Source organism: Seriola dumerili, unplaced genomic scaffold (assembly GCF_002260705.1).
Source record: "Seriola dumerili isolate Sdu_G_001 unplaced genomic scaffold, Sdu_1.0 BDQW01000105.1, whole genome shotgun sequence".
NCBI classification, from domain to species: domain Eukaryota; kingdom Metazoa; phylum Chordata; class Actinopteri; order Carangiformes; family Carangidae; genus Seriola; species Seriola dumerili.
In genome coordinates, this window is record NW_019174360.1 from 2,027,775 (window position 1) to 2,048,854 (window position 21,080).

At 42.1% G+C, this 21,080-nt stretch overlaps 1 protein-coding gene across 2 annotated transcripts in view; it reads right to left on the minus strand.

Moving 5' to 3' along the window:
* Window positions 1–21,080, minus strand: part of mgat5 (mannosyl (alpha-1,6-)-glycoprotein beta-1,6-N-acetyl-glucosaminyltransferase) — an 81,309-nt gene that overhangs the window by 58,295 nt on the left and 1,934 nt on the right. The window contains exons 2-3 of one of the 2 annotated variants that reach the window (XM_022746508.1): window positions 8,952–9,409; window positions 3,541–3,705 (exon numbers count right to left, since the gene is read on the minus strand). In XM_022746508.1, coding sequence (XP_022602229.1) covers window positions 3,541–3,705; window positions 8,952–9,192 — 406 coding nt within the window. In that variant the 5' untranslated portion in view covers window positions 9,193–9,409. Of the gene's footprint in view, window positions 1–3,540; window positions 3,706–8,951; window positions 9,413–21,080 lie in introns of both variants that reach the window. The other variant, XM_022746507.1, reaches the window with a different exon arrangement.

A 21,080-nucleotide genomic window follows, 5' to 3' on the forward strand; every position in this document is an offset into this window, starting at 1 on the left:
CGTGAGTTTATCTAATCAATAACAGCCTCAGTTCTGTTATTAACTCTATTCATGGTGTAAACTGAACTTTGCCTCCTGCTGCAGCTTTAAATTAAAAATGTTCAACTGGCCAGCTAAGGCTTTTATTGTGAAGCAGCCACAGGAAACTAAATTATATTTCTAAAAATAAAAACAAGATATAAATTCATTTTTCTTTCGGTAACTCTACTAACAATAGTGTGTGGAAACAACAAGGTGAACGGGGTGAGATTAATACTACAGGGTATAAAGTAAATCACCACAGCACCAAAAGTAATAATTGTAATTCTACTTTCAATTATGCTGCCGTGTAATTTACATTAGACTGCAGGGTGCTGAGCGTCAGGATTCATGCTGGAGTTTGAACGTGTGTGTGAGCAGACAGCATCTCTCAGCAACTTATTAGCACGGAGCAGGTTTGTGTGTAATGTTTGTACTTTATTAGTATTGATCTGTACACTGGTGGAAGTAAACAGCCCTTTTCAGAGCATAATGGAGACCACAGACTCTGCTCTAAATCCAAGAGAGGCCCCTGAGATGTTTTCAGAATTGAAATGGTGATTGTATGCAGATTAGACGTTTCAGATTCTGCAGGAAAATGAATCCACCTCGACTCTAAGTTGCTCTGGACAAATAAGAACACAGGCTAAGATGTCGAAGATGAAAAGCGCAGGGACCAATGAAATCACGAGGTAAGCAGGGCGCCTGAAATCCCCAGCGGAAATCCTATCCTCGCCAACCTCTCTTTGTTGACATTGAGGCCTTGGATATCATCTTTCACTGTGAATAGCAAAACAGAGATGCGAGCGGATCGATGGCTGAAAGAGACAAAGGTGAAGATGCCCTGAGCTGTGAACGCACAGGGTCTCTGTTTACTGAAAACCAGCCAGCAGCACCACAGAGACAGGATGCAACAAATCACTGAGTGTGGCTGAGATTGAAGGGAAGCTCTAAACACTCGCGAAGGGCGGACAAATATCTGACGGAGGGAACGAAATGGAGAAAGAGAGGCGAGAGATAGTTAGATGGCTGTAAATAACCCCCTGACCATTCATTAGATTCGTCTCTATCTGTCTGGGTGGTTGTGAGTGTGTAGGAGGAGATTACATTTCTATGCCCACAGATGAAACACCGCTGCGGAGGTTGATTAGCCACATCAGTGAAACACGGCAAGACAAGGAAGGCGTCACAGTCCCATCTGCCTCCTGCTAAGTAGCGACCAGATTGACTTGTTTTGATCCAATGAGGGAGCTTCTGTGCCTGTTGTTCTTGGTTAAATTGCAGCGGCGCACGTTGCATCAAATAAAAGCGGCGGCGTGTTGACACCATTCCTCATTCCTCAAACCGCCAATGCAGTTTTTTTTTTTAACGACGCACACGATGGGAGCGAGACTGTGGAGCGAAAAGAGAGCGGGCCACATTTTTGTGTGATGACTGACCGCAAGTAAGAAGCAGTGTTCCACAATGTGTGCGCAGCTGTTGGTTCACAACAGCAGCAGTAAGTGGCAGAAGAGAAGCTGATCTTATTGTAGCTGCTACATTGATCTCACGTCAACATGAGGCTCAGCGTGAAGAGACTATGATCTGAAGCCTGCGATGAAGTCTGAGCATATCTAATGCATGTTTTCAAACAGGTTTTGATTTGTACAAGCTGTCATTTTGGCATCATTGTATGGAAATGTTTTGGGTTTTTTTTTTTTCTTCAAAATAGCCTCAACTATATTTGTGCATTGAGGGACGGTCAGTTTCTATCATGTCCACTTACTTTAGAAAGGTATCCAAGCAAAAAGAACGGGTTCATCACTGTTAGTTATTCCTAATATTTAATAATATATAACAGTAGTGGATGGAAACGTGCATTGATCTGCATTTTCTTTTGCCGGTTTTCTGAAAATTTGTGCTAATTCTGGATGAAAAAATTATTATGTGGCCACCGTCAACCCATCCTCGACTCCCAGGCCAGACAGAATAAAGTCCGGGAATGAACTGTGAATACTAACAAGACCCAGACTTGGTCCCTGACATGCCAGAGTCCTTGGCTAAGAAAATTTATACAATCGAGGTGGAAACAACACAGTCCCAGGGCTGCTGCTCAGCTCCATCTTGATAGCAGCCGCTCTGAAAGGCAGGCGTGTTCCCCTCACTGTCCAGATTCTTATCTCTGTAATTGCCTTCCAGTCAAGGAGGAGCACTAGCGGAGCTGGCAACGGCGCTGCCTGCCACCCACTCCACGACAGGAGACATGCTCCAATGGAGACTCTGGAGTGCTGGGGCCTTTAGTTCATTGCCAAGAGAGATGTGGGCGCCGCTTTGTCAGCTTGACCTGCGTTCAGGATCCAAATGTCGTCTCTGAAGGTACAGGAGGATGTTTAAAGCGAAAGGGGAGCTGCAGGTTTATTGGCGTGTCACGGGTCCGGGTGCCATCGCTCCAGAGCGCAGCAGCTCAAGCCAAGAGTGAGATTAGTGTCTCATCTGTAGTGTCCACAATGGGCAGATTGAGAGCACACATTTACTCCACCATCTCTTTACCTGCAGGAACTGAGCTGCCAGAATTACTGTCCGTTTTTAAAGATTTTATCTATAACTAATTTAATTATTCCATCTTTCCATTATTGTTTCATTCTTATGGAGCTTTATTTTGCAATTCCTAGTATTTTAAATGCTCACAATAAGGGCTCAACTTATCAGCTGGTTTATAAATGTCTGTAAACAGTACAAAACAATATTCATAAGGAAATATTCATAGCTAACTTATTGACATTCAAGTCAAGGAGAAAAAGCTGCAAAGGCAGTGACAGCATTTGCTAAAAGATGGCAGCACAGCAGCTGACATAAGGATTAGATCCATTCAAATGTGACTTTGTACGAGTCGATCAGCCTAATCCATTTCTGCATATATTGCTTCGGAGCACAGACTCCACATTCCGACTGTTTAATGCTGCGCAAACAACTGAGAGCAGGTCCCACCAGGATCCCGGAAAAACCAACACCTCGCTCTCTCAACTGAGCTGAATCCATCATCTGAAAGCTGGCAGGAAAATCAATGAAAACTAATAAAAGGGTCATGCAGCGTGAACAGAGGCCTTATTTGAATTATGTCCAAGGATGCAGTCTGGTCCTATAAAGTGCCTGGTGTGCACTGTGCAACACTGGCAGACTTTAGTTTGCTGTGTATGCCTCAGGAATGTTTTTTTCTCTGTGGGAATTTTGAATTAAAAAAAAGGCTCAATCAGCTTATCCTCACTTTTTTTAATTGGTCTCAACTACTATATGTTGCATCGTGAACTTTTATGGAAAAAGAAAGTGCAGAAAAAACCTGCCCGTACATGAGTCACAGTTCCTAAGAATAATAAACGTTCTCAAAGAGAGACAGCACTTCTGTCCCTCCTCTCTTTTCTCTCTGCCTTTATCAAAGATTCATACAAATCTAGACTGAGCTTTTCCTTCTGTTATTACCTCACTGCAGGATGCACTCAAACTCAAAACTCTTTAGCAGCAAAAACAGAAAAATGCCACACATACCTGCCACGTTCACTTTCTCTGCGTTTGTGGCGCTGGGTGTTGCCGTGCTGGTGCCGTTGGTCAGGTTTCCCCCCGTACCGTTGTAGATGTTCTCCACCTTCGACTCCAGCTTGCCCAGCCTCAGCATGATGTTATCCAGCAGCACCGCAAGGGTCTTCTTCAAGTCTGGCGAATCAGAATGTGAACAGGTCAGTGAGGCACATGGTAATGTTCTTGATAAGAGAAGTGGCAGTGTTTCAGCATCTGAAGTGCTTTTATTTTGAAAAACAAAAAAAATCAGAAATTATGTGGTTTGAATTCTCCTCTTTGAAATTTTACAATCGAGTGGCGGTTGATTTCAGGGGCTTTTCAGGCTTCACTATTCAGAAAAATCCAACTGTCTGATTTTCAACAAAACTGTATTCAACTTTACTCAAATTCACAAAGACAAATGTGAGTCAAAAAGGTCCGGTTGCATCCACGCTACCAAGGATACCTGCGCATTTGGTGTGACTGCTTCCATTCAGACTCGATTGCTTATCGTCGGTAGGAGAAGGGATCCAGTTCTGTCATTATCACCGGGCTTATCCTTCCAGTGAATACATGCATGTAAATTAAGCTGCTGCCTGTAGTCTGGGGACTCTTGGCTCAACTATGTTTGAAAATGTACGACCAGTGAGGCTCCGTCTCCCTCCACAGCAAGCCGCTGGACTTCAGGCAGCTAGCTTGAAGCTTATTTAAATGTAAAACCACGGCGCCACGGCGTCTTTGTAAGTGACCTTGCTGTTTAATTTGAGCCTTTGCATTTCTGTGGGCATCTGCACAGGACACAGCTAATGACAGAATGGGGAGGAGGGGTGGGATTTCTTGGCCTTATTTATTGCAGTGTGTGTCTGATACAGTAACCTGCAGCAACTGCAATGACATTTACAGGGAAATGTGAAGTCGTTTCCAGCTGCTGTGCCTTGTACATACAGTACAACATGTTGACAGCACATGCTATTTGTCTACATCACAGAAGTCATCAAACCCATATATTATTTATGCATATTGCATGTGCGCAGAGCCTCGCTTTCCTCGGATGATGATAATTGCAGCTTGTCTATCACATACAAGCGCCACATTTACCCTCAGCGCGATGCATTTGACACGCCAGTTTTCATCACGTCAGAGAGATTGGCAAGGGTGCAACGAGGCCTGGCAGAGCGCACCGGCCCGATCTGAGCGAAGACAAACGCCAGAGCATTTGTCTGATTTGGACGAGCTGTGTGCGCTGGGAGAAGCCGATGCACAGAAAGCAGCACAGTCAGGCCGGGAGGAAGCCAAACAGAAAGCTCTGGAGCCGCGGCCCTGCCAAGTTATCAGAACGGACATAATTGGGAGAGAAGGGGTGAGTCCAGGTCTGGTGCTCCCCTCTGTTCACCTCAGGAACATAAACCTGATCCCATGGACTCCAAGCTGCACTTCAGATTCACCAGGCTTGTTTAGTATCCTAGCTCGCACTTCTTCTTCTTCTTCTATGTACAACTGAGTTATGTAAGAAACAGTTTAAAAAGGAGAACGCAGATAGTGTAAAAATCTACACATTTGAGCAATTAGCAAAATGATTTATTTTCAAAAGCAAAATCTACCGATCTTGTGTGAAAGGAAAATAAAGATTGGATCTGCCTCTTTTTATGATAAAAGTGATAACAACATTTAGCCTGAAATGACATCGTCTTTAGACACAGCGTCTTTCCTCCATACAATAAGCCAACAAACCCTGATCAGTCTGCGATCTTGACTAATCTTGTTTTCACATAAACTTGTGAAATGTCATAATTCGCAGCCCTAAAGTCAAAGTCCACATCAAGCCAAGCACAGTCCAAATGAAGAGTGTGGTCGATTCCTGTTTGAAAATTTGCTATTTCGCAAGTGGCTCTGATGTCTCAGTGATTATAAATCTACATTAGAGTGAAGATATCAGTTGTCAACTGTCAACACACCTGAAAACTCTTGGTGGACCTTGGAGCTGAGATTATTTTGTCACACAAGGTGTACAGTTGTGTTGAAGTGTAATCACCAGAGCCAGGTTAAGACAGTGATGTCAGCAAGAAAAACACTTCCAAGAGAAGTCTAGATTCAACAACAGCGTGACTCTGACAGCAAAGTTTCACAGTAATGACATGTGAGGTTTTGAGTCAGAGACCTTCATTAGCCAGTGTGTTAGGAAAGCATCCACGGTGCTATGAATAATACTTGTCCTCCTGTTCGCTAACACTGCTGCCGGGTAACCAGATGAGTAATAGCTAACCTAGGGACACATTTCTGCCTGTCCCAATATTTCTTAACAAGGTGATGCAGTTGCAAAACAAAACCTGCAGCAGTAAACACTTTGAACTTCAATTTGCTTTTAAGAATACTGTCAAATAAGGTAATTATCCAGGAGCACAGTCACCTGTGATTTTTCATTAAGCCCATGTGCATTAAAAAGGAGTGATTACACTGGAACATTAGCCAGAGGTGTTCATCAGTGATCCCTATTGTTTACCGTCACCCATGAAGCAAGTCTAAACCGAGCCTGCCAGCGGTCTCCATGTCTGTCCAATGTAATATCACAAAGAGGAGACAGGAGCGGAAGGAGCGCATAATGACCTTCCACACCGGAGAGGACAGAGGGGAGCAATACAAGCTCGGCCCACACCCAGTCCTCCTGACTTCTGACACTGGCCCCGCGGAGCTGCTTGCACGCTACGTGTCCACGCCAACAAGGATATCCACATTAGCTGCTGAACTGTAACAGGATACAGTGTCAGGTGGCTTGTTACACCCGGCTGCACAGATCAGTTTCAGGACGTGTCGAAAGGAAGAGGATCACATCCTTTCCACATCTCACTTCACTGTGGAGGAGGAAGATGACAGCTCCCCAGACCAGGCTTCAGGTGGATAGATGTTTCTGATGCAAATGTGGCACCGATGGGACGACACCTGGAATCTACAGGATGCTGCAGAGTGCTGCTCTTTCTTGGACAATTAAGTTGTCAAAAAACAGTACCAACATTTACTCATTTGCGAACATGATGAAAGCATTTGACTGAGACTGCGAGACGAGTTGTGGTGTCTGTAATATGTAATGTTTTTCAGTTTTTTTTAGCTCCAAAAAACATCTTGATGTGGAGACGTGCTGTCAAGAAGAAGAGATTGGGTTCAGATGGAGGCTAAACAGGAAAATACTATCTGTAAACACGAGTCAGGACTGGACTGACATAGATCTTAATTTGAGCTTTCTTAAAGTATATTTAGATCAGCTCAGTTCAATTATTGGCACTAGGTTTGCATAATATAATGTAAATTAATCAGGCCTTTTCATACAAACATGTATCCAGTCAAAAGTGGAGGCTGCATCACTGAAATCTTGAAGAAAATAATCTAAATATATCCATTCCTGGCTGTGCATAAACAGGCAGAGCACCAGCTGCTCAGACACACTGGTTTCATTTTTTCCAACAGGTGTGTTTCTTACAATCAGTCCAACCAATAACTCAGTGCTCCAAACAGGCTTTCAGAGAGATACAATATTAAATTCACATGCATTAAGATTTTATGGGTCATTTATGAGCAGCAAAGGAAACCCTGTTTCCCCTACCTCATTACAAATCATATCAAGGCAAATCATCGACCATCGAGTCAACACAGGAAGCAAACAGTATCTTGCAGCCTCCCTCTCCAATCAAGGACGTGAAATGGATTCTGATGTGATATTGGACGGCGGTCAGCAGACTGCTGCAGCTCCGACAGCGCCGTGAAAATCAATCCATCATACAAGGGGAACAAAGCAAACTGGACAGGACCTTGTTCCCTGGAAACTCTGGTTGATATTACAGGAAAGTCTATGGACTGGGCCTGTATCACATCACCCAAATTAATCATATGATTTACAGAAGGATAACTAATAATATGCATAGTTTCTTACCTCACTAATACTATTTATTCTTTATCCTGTGTTTTTAATAACAGGTCATATTGAATTACACATTACTAATTACTTGATTTAATGAGCTATTTGTAAGTTTTGCTACATAGCTAATGTTAGCAGCTGTTTCCTTTGCAGCCACTGTTGCATGCACTACTTCTTCAGGACAGACCAGACACTACAGTGGCTGGGTATCTGGAAATGATGGAGCTAGCTGGTTAGCATGCTAGCTTCAGCAGACGAAAAGAAGTGATAGAAATAGAAGCAAAACAAGAGGGTTGCTTTCCACCTCTGGAGACAGCTGTTGGTGAGTAAAGGACTGACATTTGATGCTGTGTTTCTTCTAGACTGGTAAGTAAACAGCTGTTAATGCTATCGCTGGCTATGTAGCGATAGCAAAACTTACAAATAGTTCCCTTTAAATATGTCAGATGTTGAGGTTTGCTTTTCCATGTGCAGCTCAGACAATTACTGTTGCGGTAAATAGAAAAAGTACAGCCTACTGTTTGTTTTGGAATGGAGGTACTTTACATAGTGGGCTGACATTTTCCACGTTTGCATGTACATAAACACGAACAGTGCTGCTACAGAGGAAAGACACGCAAACTTAAGCTTGGAACTCTATGACAGCACCGCGCTGCTTTTGTCGCATACTCCAGCTGCTTCTTTACATTATCTGGGAGCTGATTTAATCTCCAAGAGCTTTACTGTATCCTGTTGTTTCTCTGGGCATTAGCAAACAATCAATTGCAATCTCAGGTTTCTAATGAAGCCTCCCATCGAGCCATACAGGTCTATTAATGGCATGAATAACTTATTGAAGGATCTTCTGGATCTGTGCTATTACAGTATTATGCTCCAATGCAGCTGGCTCAGAGTTAAATCTCCCCGACAACCTTTCCTGAATATAGACAATGCTGTGCCCTCTCAAGAGGTAAACAAGTGGAACCACTAAATCCAATTTAAAGATGTAAAGAGGGAAGGAAAGCAAAGAACAACCCCACATCATAACTCTGTTAAAAGGTGCTTCTTTGGTTATTATGGCTCATGCAATATCAATTAATACATCAATTAATACATCAATTTTGCTATGATCAGGCTAATATGATCATTCTGGGAAAGAACCCTATACAGTCCACAGTGTAGGTGACACTTTGAGCCTCACTGTGCTAAAAGAACAAAAAGGTGTCTCTGGAGAAGCACATCACAGATCCAGGTCAGGCTGGAAAAAAACTGTATGAAGATATGGCATGAAAATACTTTGCTTTCAGCTATGTCAGTCACTGAGCAATGAACCCTGAATTTTCTCCAGTGGAAGTAGGAGATTGGTTCTGCTGGATAGCTTTTCAGTACGACTGCATAATGCAGCTTGGTCTTGCTGAAAAGTAAACATGGCCACAAAACATCCAGAAGCTGAGGTAAAAGGACCGGTCCTGTTCCCTGAAAACACCATGTCAGTTAGGTTACATGAGCTACTCACCATAAGCAGTCATGGTACCGACATAGGGCCCGTCCATGACACTCTGGTTCTCCTCGGCCAGCGCTTTGATGTAGCGCTTGCTGAGGTCCAGGATCTGCTGCCGCAGCACAGCGCTGTTTTCGTGGCTGGCTCGCTGCTGGATGGTGAAATGCAGCAGCATCATGCCCCAGATGAACCCAAAGCTGACCAGGAAGAAGCCCAGCTTTTGGGATGACAGCTTCCACAGGAAGGGTGTAGCCATGCTGACTCGACGGGGAGTTGCTGGGGCTGCTGTGACTCTGATTGAACCGAGGGAAGGTGCAAAGGTCAGGAAGGAGAATCAGGAGGGCAGGCGGGGCATGGCTGTGTCAGTTGGTGTATTTGCGGTGGTTGTTTCTCCTCACCAGCGTAACTTCCTTCTCTGACCCATCCTCATCGCTCAGTAGCATCTCAGGGGACTGAGTCTGACCTGTTGCATCCTGCTGCACAGAAGATACACAGAGAGGAGAGAGAGAGACGAGAGGTTATTTGGTTCGTCTGATAACCAAAGATAATGAGGGAGTTCCCTCTCCCAACCCAGGCCCACATGTACACAGTATAATTAAACCACTGATAACTGCAGTGAGTCAGCACTAAAATGCCCATTTTAGGTTCTGAGAGCTAAAACATAACATTTTTATGTGGTTTGTTTTGTCCAAAACCCCAAAATATTCAGTTTACAATGACAAAAATGTAGAGCAGAAAATACACATATGGGAGAAGCTGAAACAGGGAAATATTTGGAATTTTTTCTTAATAAATGACTTAAGTTACTTGATTATCAAAATTAATTTCCTCAGTCGACTAATCAATAAATCAATTAACCGTTACAGCACTTAAAAGTGAATCCGTCTATATGAAACCCTTCTTTGAGGCAGAGACATAGCAGTGACATTGTCCCGCTGTCTAAAATAATGTTTCTCTGAGGTCGGATTGTGATTCAACAGGGCACCAATGGATTTCCAAAGAGTAAGAGAGAAACAACCTCACGGCCCATCCGATCAGGTTGCCAAAAAGGAGGTGTTTGGAAATGAGCACAGAGCAGGCCTCATGCCTGTTACTTTAAGCACCGCAGGCGGTTTTATAACCGCAGCACACCACATAGCACAGAGGCACACTGTATCCCAACTGGAGGTCATTGTGTGTGGAAGCTCCTACGGTATGTACGCAGACTGGTGACACAGCATTTGACTGGATGGGAAGGGAGGCTTACTGTGCGCTGTGACTTCTCCTCACCTTCTTAATGTCAGTGATATATAAAGTTTGATTCTTTTAAACATGGTAAATAATATTAAAAACTGTACCACAAGGCCGAGTCCAGCTAAAATCTCTTTCAAAAGGAGGATTAACTTGCGTTGGGGATGGCAGTATTGACTATATGACGGGATAGCAATGCAGGCTTTAAGCAGAAATACTTGTGACTACTTCCTCAAACAAGATAATATAAAATTCTCCTCTTGCTTCTTGAAAGAGAAGCTACACAGACAGAGTCTCACCCAGACAGCGTGACGTTTATGACTGATGGAGCTGTATGTATTTACGCAAGAAGGTTTATAGTTCCCTCAAAATATAAACATTAGAATCGCCTACAATCTATCTTCCCCACTGACAAGCAAGAACGCAAACATTTTAAATATACTGACACTTTGTTTTTTTTTAAATCAAATTCTCAACAGGCCTTTCTGCTGTATGAATGAAGAAGCTCTCCCACACTTAGACTGTGTGTGTGTGTGTGTGTGTGTGTGTGTGTGTGTGTGTGTGTGTGTGTGTGTGTGTGTGTGTGTGTGTGTTTGTGGTTCAGCATCAGATCTAATGTATGTCTGAGAAGTAAAGGTCAAAGGATTATCCATGTACTCTTAGAAAAAGGGAAAACATCTGTAGGAGGCAAAAGGTCAGACAAGATTTGAGTCACTTGTTCACCGGAGGAAATCTGTACCTCAAATAAAACTGTGGTTACAACCTATCAATCATTTAGTCTACTGATTGTCAGAAAAGAGTGGAAAGGGGCCCAACAAACAGTCCAAAACTCAAAAATGTTCAGTTCTTTCATATTAGTTTAGAAGCTGGGACTAATTGAAATGATTCAACTTCATTATCAAATCTACTGACAGCACCAACTGTGAACCACAACATCACTCCCTATCTCTCCATCCACTCATTTCCTCTCATACCTCTATTATCAGCCATCTAATGAAGGTATTAAATGCCCCCTCAAAGAGACAAAAGAAAAAAATAGAGACGGTTACCTCTGATTAAATGTTCCAGCACTAACTAAAACAGACGTTGATCTCCGTGAAGAACCGGTCATGTGCTTGCGTGGGTTGAAAATTACCCCCAACAGCTTGATTTGGGCAAGTTGCTCTTTAGGGTGGCTGAAGTTACACTGAAATCAGCCATTGTTCTCCGTGTGTCATTATAGCATCAGGAAAAGCCAGTTCCAGTTACATTAACACATGCAATCACACAGAAGGTGCACCCAGCTGATCCATGATCAGTGGAACCAGGCTGATGTGTGCCGGTGACAGAAAATAATAAAACGTCTGTCTCCCTTGTGGACGATAAACGTGATTCATCCACATGTTTGTCTCAGTTTAGATGCTAAAGAGCATAAACTTCTTCTTCTTCTTCTTACATTGTGGACAGTTACCAAACAGCTGCACCTTCTGACAGATTGTGCACACTAAAAAACAAGATGGTGACCTCACGATCCTGTCACACCACACCGTTGAAATCCACATTGTCTGAAGAAAATCTTAAAGCCTTTGAGGCTGCCGTTACCTACGTATTGTTTGTCGTAGACACACACTTGTAGCAACAGAAAACAGCATCTGCGTCCGTCCTACAATGCCAGCTCTCCTTTTTTACACAATCAATCCGGTTCTGTGACTACCTCCCCTACCAGCTTAATTCCAGGGAAATAAACAACCCCCCTCGATTCCATGTTTATACCTTGTAAACAGAGCGTTAAGGTGGAATAACGGCACAACATTTTGGCCTTGAAGTGTAAAAAGGGCCTTGACACATTTCCAGGTTTTCGCTGGTTTATGCAGCAGGATTCTGCACTGTAAAGCCCGGTCTGGACAAAACACAGCAGAGCACAGCGATGAAAGGATCAGATTTTGATCTGCGGTGATATCAATTGATAAAATCTACCCTGATCAGCCGTGGAAGAGGATATCTCGAATGCTTGTCAAACAAATATCACATTTCTAGTCATTAGGCCTGTCCCCGTTCTCACACAGTGTGAACAGCTTCACAGAACTGTGAGGAAAAACTCCAGCAAGCTAAATAATGTAGACATTAAACTGTGATATGCTGTTTTCATGCTTGCTGTCTTTATTGCTGATTGAACACAGCCATCCCAGTAACGGCACAATTTGCCATCAAACTTTTGCCCATAATGCAAAATGAGGCAGCCTGGCAGCACTAGTGAAGCTGTTAAATAGTTCAACAAGTCTTAACTGACCTCCAGGCAATCTATATACACAGCTAAGTAATTGCCCCTAGCTTTAGGCAGGGAGGAACAAAAAAAAAAAAGAAAATAAACTTTCCAGCACGCAATCAAGTCAAAAGAAAATAGATGTTAGATGTTCTCTCATCTGCATTCAACCGCTGTAGCAGTAAATGATCCTAAGTGTGGGGAAGGGAGTTCTGCAACCTTGCTTTTGAAGTGCAGCTTTCACCAGGTCAGCCCCACAATATACACTTGACTCAGACAACTAAAAATTCTCTCACCTGTCCGTGTTTTATACATGGACTATTCTTTACTGTATCTAAAGCAGAGCAAACACGGTTATATCAGCACAAAATCATCAGCACCTTTTCCAAGAAACACAAAAGGCCGTCACACAAAAGCCTCTTTTCACCTTACATCCATCGGCTTCATAAATAGGTCAGAGACAGCTGCACGCAGCTTCCAGCAGGGCTGGAATCTCACAGCAGGTTATGACACACCATAATTGTTCAGTGATTTAAGACGAAGGCTCCTGTTTGTTTTTCTGTGTGGACATTTTGACAAAGCAGATAAATACTATATCGTCCGAAAAGAAGGAGAAATGCAATTTTTTTTTTTTTTTTTAAACTTAACATTTAACTCTAATTTGCTTTGTGGTGTGTGCAAAACAAGCCTTTCTGTAGAAAACAAAATCTCCGCACCGCACTGTGAATTCATGAGACAAGCCCTTGGCAGTGGCGCTGTGCAATCTGCAGTGCTGATAACATCGGATGTCTCTCGTTGCTCAGGACTCTGTTGGAGGAGGGCAGGAAAAGGCTGGCAGCGCTCACTGGTTGGGCGCCGACAAGGATGGGAGGCTTTGGGGCTGTTTATCAGAGAGGAACGCTGCTCAGTCTACCCCGTGGTACATTGCTGTAAGAAGCGCGAGCCAAAACCCACACTGAACACTGACTGAACCGTTTCTGAATACACACACTCCCAGTCGGAGCTGGCTCTCTTGTCTGGCCTGATTTCTTGTGTCTATCGATCTTATTTAAAGACAGAAACTGATCACGCATCATCACTCCTTTGTTAGGTAGCTTTCCAATCACAGGCCCTGTCTTATAATCTGCAGGGAAAGCAACACACATATACACACACACACACACACACACACACACACACACACACACATACAACAGCACATACATCTCCTCTCAGTTACCTTCTGGTTTCTAATTCAGGGCTGTAATTTGTCTGGCAGGGAGCCCTCTGGCTCTCAGCAGCAACAGCCCGGTGAAACTCTACGTGTTGACAGCCAGCTAAGGTTGCAGAATATACTACCCTTCGCAACTTGAGATGATAACGTAACAACCTGCTGAATGGTTTTTTCATTGTTGGAAGAAGTAGGACATAAAACCCTGCAGGTTCAGGGAGACGGTGAAGACAGAAACAATTGAATCATCTCCCACCATCCTGGGAGGAATCGCTGTCCTCCCAAATCTGCTACAAAGAGCTTCTTCCTGTTGGGGACAGCAGAGCAGTTTATGGTCATCGACCACACTGTAGCACCGACTTAAAAGGAGGGGGGTCTGCTCTACTCGCCAAACCAGGAAATAACAGAAATTTTTATTTTGAAAGATGGACGTGATAACTATAATCGTAGTGTTTTTATCTGACAAAAAAAAAAAAACAACACACATCTGAAAAAACAAGAGTAAAACAAAGAAGAAAGTGATGTTTATTTTCTTTGTGGTGCTCTGAAATTACAGATTTGGTTTTAACAGGTTCCCTAGGTCCTGTTTCACAGCCTTCACACTGTGTTCCTAATGAACACAGTTTGTTTTTAATTGTTGCACTGGTGACCTTTGTGTTGAAGCACAGCACAGAGCCTTCACTCTACCAGATCCGAGAGGAACTCTGGGTAAACTCTTTAATGTTAAAACCCATCTAAATTAAGTGCAAATATAAAAACAAAAATAACAGCTAAATCTGGTGCGGCTGATTGCTTTTTAGTAGTCGCATAAAAAGTCGAATGGAGGCCATCTGTTTGCAATCAAGGTGTGACAAGAAATCATATGTTAAATACATATGTATCTAAAAGGTCAGACAGATGGTGGGTCAAGAACCGCATTATGAATTCAAAAATTCAAAAGAAATCTTTTACATCGTTAATAAAAAAAAAAAAAAAAAGTGCAATTTACAACGTGTCAGTAACTAACAGAGTCTGAAAAAGAAACAGTTGAGTCAGTTTCTACTTCAATACCAATGGAACGACCCCAGATTGAGCATTTGCACGACAAAGTAGAGTCTTGTTTTGTCCAGTTTCCTGCTTTGAACACACCTTGTTCAGATTAACAAACACCTACGGCGTTGATTTCGGCTGTCGCAGTGTGTTTACAGTGAGTGACCAATCATGGATCCTTGGTTTATTTTCCCTGCAGATGTAACTGGTTTATGGTAACGTCGCAGGGATTTAGAGTAAACAATGATATTGCATCATTGTCAAAATAATCATCTAGGGCTTTAATATCTTTCCAGCGGAGTCCTAATCACACAGCCTTTGCCCTTGTTCTGTCATATCGTTAAGAGCGGGCCAGATGGCCGAGCGAGGTAAAGACTCTGTCCATTTCCTCTGCATCTGCAGTGGGAGCTGAAAATAACTCAAAGTGTAGTTTAAGGGATACTCCATAAAGGTGAAGCGGGCCAGGGGAGGTCGAGATTAATTCCAGTGCATTACTCCAGGTCTAAAAAAAAAATAAAATATAAAAAATAAAAAAAGAGCATTCTACTGAACTGAAAAAATATACACTAAGAGCTTGTTGTATAACCACAGAAAGTAGTGAAATATGCTCTAGATGTAGCCTTGCCATTAATTATGGATCACCTTTGAAAAAGTATCCATTTTTCTCCTGAATATAAATAGGCTTTCATAGAGTTTGACTTCTCACACCAAGGTAACGCAAGAGCTCTCTGGAGGAGGAGGCAGCCAGCAGCCTTAAAAATTTATTTTTATATCATACGCATCTTTTTAAGAGTTGGTGTGAATTACACGTACAGAGGATGTTGTTATCTCTGCAACCACTGCAAATAAACCCACTTAGAAATCACAGAAAACAGAGGCTCCTTATGATTTCAGAACTCCCCTCTTAGTCATCACAGTGATCGTTGTATACATCCATGGCTACACTGCAAACAGGAACTGCTAATGGCTCATTCAGCAGCACAGTGGAGTGTGTGGGGTGTGTGTGTGTGTGTGTGTGTGTGTGTGTGTGTGTGTGTGTGTGTGTGTGTGTGTGTGTGTGTGTGTGTGTGTGTCTCTCACACAGCGTCTTTGAAAACCCCTGGTCCGTAAAATGTGAGCAAATATTGAAAAATGCCCATTAGAAGTTCCCAGGGCCCATTTATACGTATCTGAGGTCACGATCACACTGTACATTGTTACCCGTTAGTTCTGGTCCGGTTCATGTTCACACTGACTTTTTTTCTTTTTCTTTTTACAAAAGAGCCAAGAGCTGAGATTATGAGATTCAAGACTGCAACTGGATCTCGTCATAAACCCAGAAACAAGATAGACATAATATTATGTCTGGGGTAAGCCAGGGGTTGACACACACAAGCTTTCACACCAGTCTAAAAACAAACCAATCAGATTCAGTGTGAGCAAAAACTCAAAAGATATTCATTTGACAATCATAGATTAGGAAAACACAAAAATATAAAATAAAATATTTACACGAGAAGCTGGAACCTGCTTTAAAAATGTCTCAACCATTTATTGTTTTGCTGCAGATTACTTTCCTGTCAGTCGACTAATGGTTGAATCATTTCAGAACCACTAAGCTCTGTCCCATAAAACATAAAAAAACCTCATCTGAAAATAAAAATAAATGAAAATATACACATTTTTATAAATGTAAAAAAAATTCAAGATGGCCTCATGCCCACCTTTTTCTCTTACTGATGCCGTGACAACCCTCCATTTAGCTCAGACCCTCAGAGGATCAGGTGTTAGGATTAATTTGAAAAGTGAAATTCCACATTCCAGTCAATCCTCTCCAGGACCTGGACTGGGCTAGTTTGCCTCTTGCCTGGCTAAAAAAGACGTGATCCTGATAATATGGCCCTGCTACCATGGAGACCGGTGTGACTCTGCATCTTAATGGACTTTTTTTCACATAAGCCACGCCTCTTAATTATTCATTAGGCCTTCAAGAGAAACACGCCCTGCCGCAGCTTCACCACCTCACCGGTGAGAATCTGGCTTGTAACCGGGCTAGCGTCACGGCTGAAGACACACTCTCCCCCCGCAGCTCGCTTCAACAAGTTTGTCTAAAATGTGAGAGGCACCCAGATCAATGTTAATGTGTTCTTTATTGAGTCACTAATGGGCTCAAACAGCTCTTGAAGGCCAATTTGAAGGTTTAGTCACATAAAAGTTCGTATAGCCACATGGATTTTTACAAGAGAATAACAGGCAAAAGAAGCTTTCAATAAAAAAAAAAAAAGTTAAATAAATAAATAAAACAGCCAGTGGTGGTGAGGGTCAAAAAAAATTTTTTAGTTGGGCAGTCTTCCTGTCAGTCAGATGATGAAAAAATGGGGAAAAACAATACAACCACATGCTGTTTCTCAGCTGACAAAACCTCATATGTTGACTAATTCTTCTGCTTTCTCTGTTTTCTTGCCACCGTCCACCTCATCATGTGTCTCATCACAGCATCTCTGGGGACTACAGTGACTATGTAAATGTCCATATGGAAAACGTGGCATTTAAGCTTCATTCATGTGCATCTTTCTCCTCAGTTCAACCTTTTTAACTCCAATCAGAGTCTAAAAAATAAATGTTAATGTGCTAGCAGGCATCTGTTCTTTCACACACACACACACACACACACACAATACCTCTGTTGTATCCAGCCAGTTTTTTACGATCTAAGAATTGCCAGATTTCAACACCTTGCAATATTATACAGTAGAATATAGTGTACTGCAATGTTTCCTAACCTTTTTTTTTTTAAACCACAGCCCTCCTTCATAACGAATTTATTTGACACATATAAACTAATATAAATATTAGGGCTGCAAGTATATATATATATGCATATATATCATCTTTTTAATTGTTTTTACAGAGAAAATTAAACATATGATGCAAAAATTATTTGCTCTTTTGCATCAAATCGCAATATTTGTAAAAAATAACTGCAATATGATTTTTTTCACGTAATTTTTGACATAAAAAAGAGAAAAGCAGGCCTTCATAAAAATTACTTTAACGATGATAGATTCTGAAAATAGTTGCAGATTATTTTTATGTCGATTGTTGCAGCTCTAATCAATATTAAGTGAAATAATATAGGTCTATTCTTAATGAAAAAGGAAGCTAAATACAGATAAATATTGTACATAATTTAGCAATTAATAAAAATTTTCTTTTGCTCTGTTTGAGATTTGCATACATTCAATTTTTTCAAGGACAAAGAAACACTCACACGCGACACCGGCCTTTGATTCTGTATTAAAGTTACCTCTTAGTCATTTGAAGTATTGAATATCTTTGGTGTCTGAGCTTACTTTTCTAAAATTTGACACTGTTTTCCCTGTAGATGAGGTATTCGGGTGTGTGACAGCTAGCTTCCCCTCTCCGTGAAAAGCTGAAAGCCGTGTACCTTTCACCACACAGTCTAATTTTACTTATTTTAGTTGTCTCAGACTGAGCTGAGTGCAGAGTGCTGAGACGTATCCACATTTCTTTGAGCTCTGTTTACAGTGCTGTTTGCTCTGACAGTCTCCACTGCTGATTGCTGTGCACCTGAAGCTGCCAAACACGCAGTGCATTACTGTGACAATTGTGGCAGCAGTCTAAGCTACAAGTACATACTTAACAGTTATTTAATACAGTGACTTTAATGTTTATTTCTTATTTCTTCTTTCTAATTTTGATGCTTTGGAAAAGAATTATAGTTAACAAAAAGCAGCCTGGTTTCACTGTAGTGAAATATTACGTACAGGGGGAAAAAAGGTAAACAAATCTTGCACCCTCTTTGGTGCTGTATATCTTCTTATATAATCTAATGCATGCGAGACCGCACACATGAATTTATCTGGCTTTCATGAAGGATTTTAATCTCATAATGACTCAGAGAAAAGTTGCATTAATTAGTTCTGTGCTACAGCCTCATTTCATCAGGAGAAATCTGAGATCAGATCATATAAATCTCTGTGATAGTTAATGAAATTAAGTATGATCCGATAAAAAGAAAACGATATTCACCCTACATCAGAATTATGTTATGTAACTGTTCTTTTAAAAAGGAAGGATCGAGCTCGATGACACTTCCTTCCTCCACCTCTGGAGTAACACGGTGTAAAACCACATAGCTTAAACCTTGACCTCGAAGTCCAGCTCCGCTCTGGAAACCTAAATCCAATCAACTGCATCCGCAGCGGACCATTCAGGAACAGGTCGCTCTGATAGAGCAGAGTCCCTGGACAGCTTACACACCCAGAGTGCCTGCGAGAACTGTTGTTTCTCCCGCACTAGTGACAATGTCTTCACAAAAAGGAATCGCCTCAGCACTTTTGGAGCCGGGGGGGGAAAAAAAACATGCTGGATTTCACACCACCACCATTAGGAAGGTGACCCAAACGTGTGCCTTCATTACTGTATTTTGTTTTATTTCATAGGAGACACAATATAGACTAAACTTCTTTTTTTTAATTCGAATGGTTTGCATGTCATTCCAAATTCGTCTGAACTTTTTTTGGGAAAAGTGACAGCCCCCTTTTTCGCTAGACAACAGACAGGACAGTTTATTGAAGGTCTTACAAAAGATGTGTGTCAACACTGTACAAAATGGGGATGTTAGCATTTCTGGTGAATCCCCATGACCAACGCAGCACAGTAAACACCTACGAACTGCAACCCTGACTTCACAGGAACTTGTGATTCACAAGTCTGATTCTCTCTTTGTTCTTTAAATAACGCTTCCTCTGCAGCACAATAAAACTCAAGCTCTTTTCATTCCACAGAACTAGCGGTACATTGGTTTCTTCTGTCCTTTGTTGCCATTAAGGAAGTTGGAACAGACATACTTGCGTGCAAACACCTTATAAAGTCATCCACCTGGCCAAAAACACACAGAAGAGGCATCCCTCTCCTCGCACTTGCACTGACAGGTTTAACCTGCCACAACACGCCACGAGAGCAGGCGGAGAGGACAAGACCACCCCGAACATGACCTGCATGTCGGAAACGAGCCAAGTGACAATGTGGGTGAGAACCGCAAACAAGGTGCTGAGGGTCGGCACTTTGTTTCTTCCTGTAGTGACCACATACAAGTCTTGTTGTTATGACAACACAAGTTGACCTCATCACAATATGTAGAAGAACACTAAAGTAGTAAAAAGAAGACACACACACACACACACAAACACACACAAAAGCATCACATTAAAATGCTCTTGGTGCAAAATTAACAAGGTTATTCTATGGCTATAAGTGCAGGGGCAATGAACCGTTATGCAATCAGATGTATGCAAACATGCACACACTGATATCACCATGTCTGTGAGGGCCTTCACCGACTGCATTAAACCCTCAGCCCTCTGCACTGCTCATCTAACTCATAACACTCTCCCTAATATAAAACTAATCCTAATTCTGGTCTTCACTCTTAATGCAAGTCCAAATCCTCTAAAAGCCTTCGAAGATGTCAGGAAAGTCAAAGTGTGCTCACTTCCTATCTCTGTGACGTAAAATATAACAACACAAACTGCAGCCAGAGGCATTTGTTCATTCAGATCACATTACAGGCTAAGAATGTGCTTAATCAAACCAACTATGACTATGCCTTGACACTGACATTGACGATGGTTTATCTTGGTTTTGCTGGTTTTTACTGGCTGATTGAAGATGCGGTGGTTTCAGTAATCACAACACTACATGACAAATTTAAATGCCTCACATGCCATGGACATTTTCATACATATATGTGTATCCACAACAACCTAAAGTTCAATATTCAACCTGCAAAGTGAGACAAAAACAGGCATGAAATTGTTTTGTGAAATCTGAGGCGAGGATTCTGAAAATCCCTAATCTTCCTTTTATTACATTTTAAGTTTCTTAGTCATAGCCCTGGATGTGAAAACAGCTTTTCAAGAGGGTTTACTGCACTTTTTGTGACCTGCCCTATCCATGAACAGCTCAAATGTGCAGCAGGAATATATGAGTGCTTTGTAGCTACAGAGCTCCAAACAGTGGACTGACTGTAAGGAAGCGAATGTGTGGTGCACGATTGGGAGGAGAGGTTGTGGAGTGGGGCTTCTGGCTAAAGTGCACGGTCTTGTTCCAGAAAGCTGATTCATACATCAGCCTGACCTTAAGGATACTCCTTACTGACCCTGACGTTAAATAACACTGGAAATCAAATCACCTTTAAGGATCGCTGACATTGGAGATACAGAAATTTTTTGGCTTAGTGATCAGTAACTAGATTGACCACAGAAATAAGAAAAGACAGGTGTGTGTGCGCGAGTGTGTGTGTGTTTGTGTGTGTGTTTGTGCCAAGAGAACAGGAGCCCTTTAATCACAGAGAGGCCAAGTGTTCCACTTCCCTGCATGGCATCCATCACCACAGCCCACTTCTCCTCCATCCCTCCGTCTTCAATCC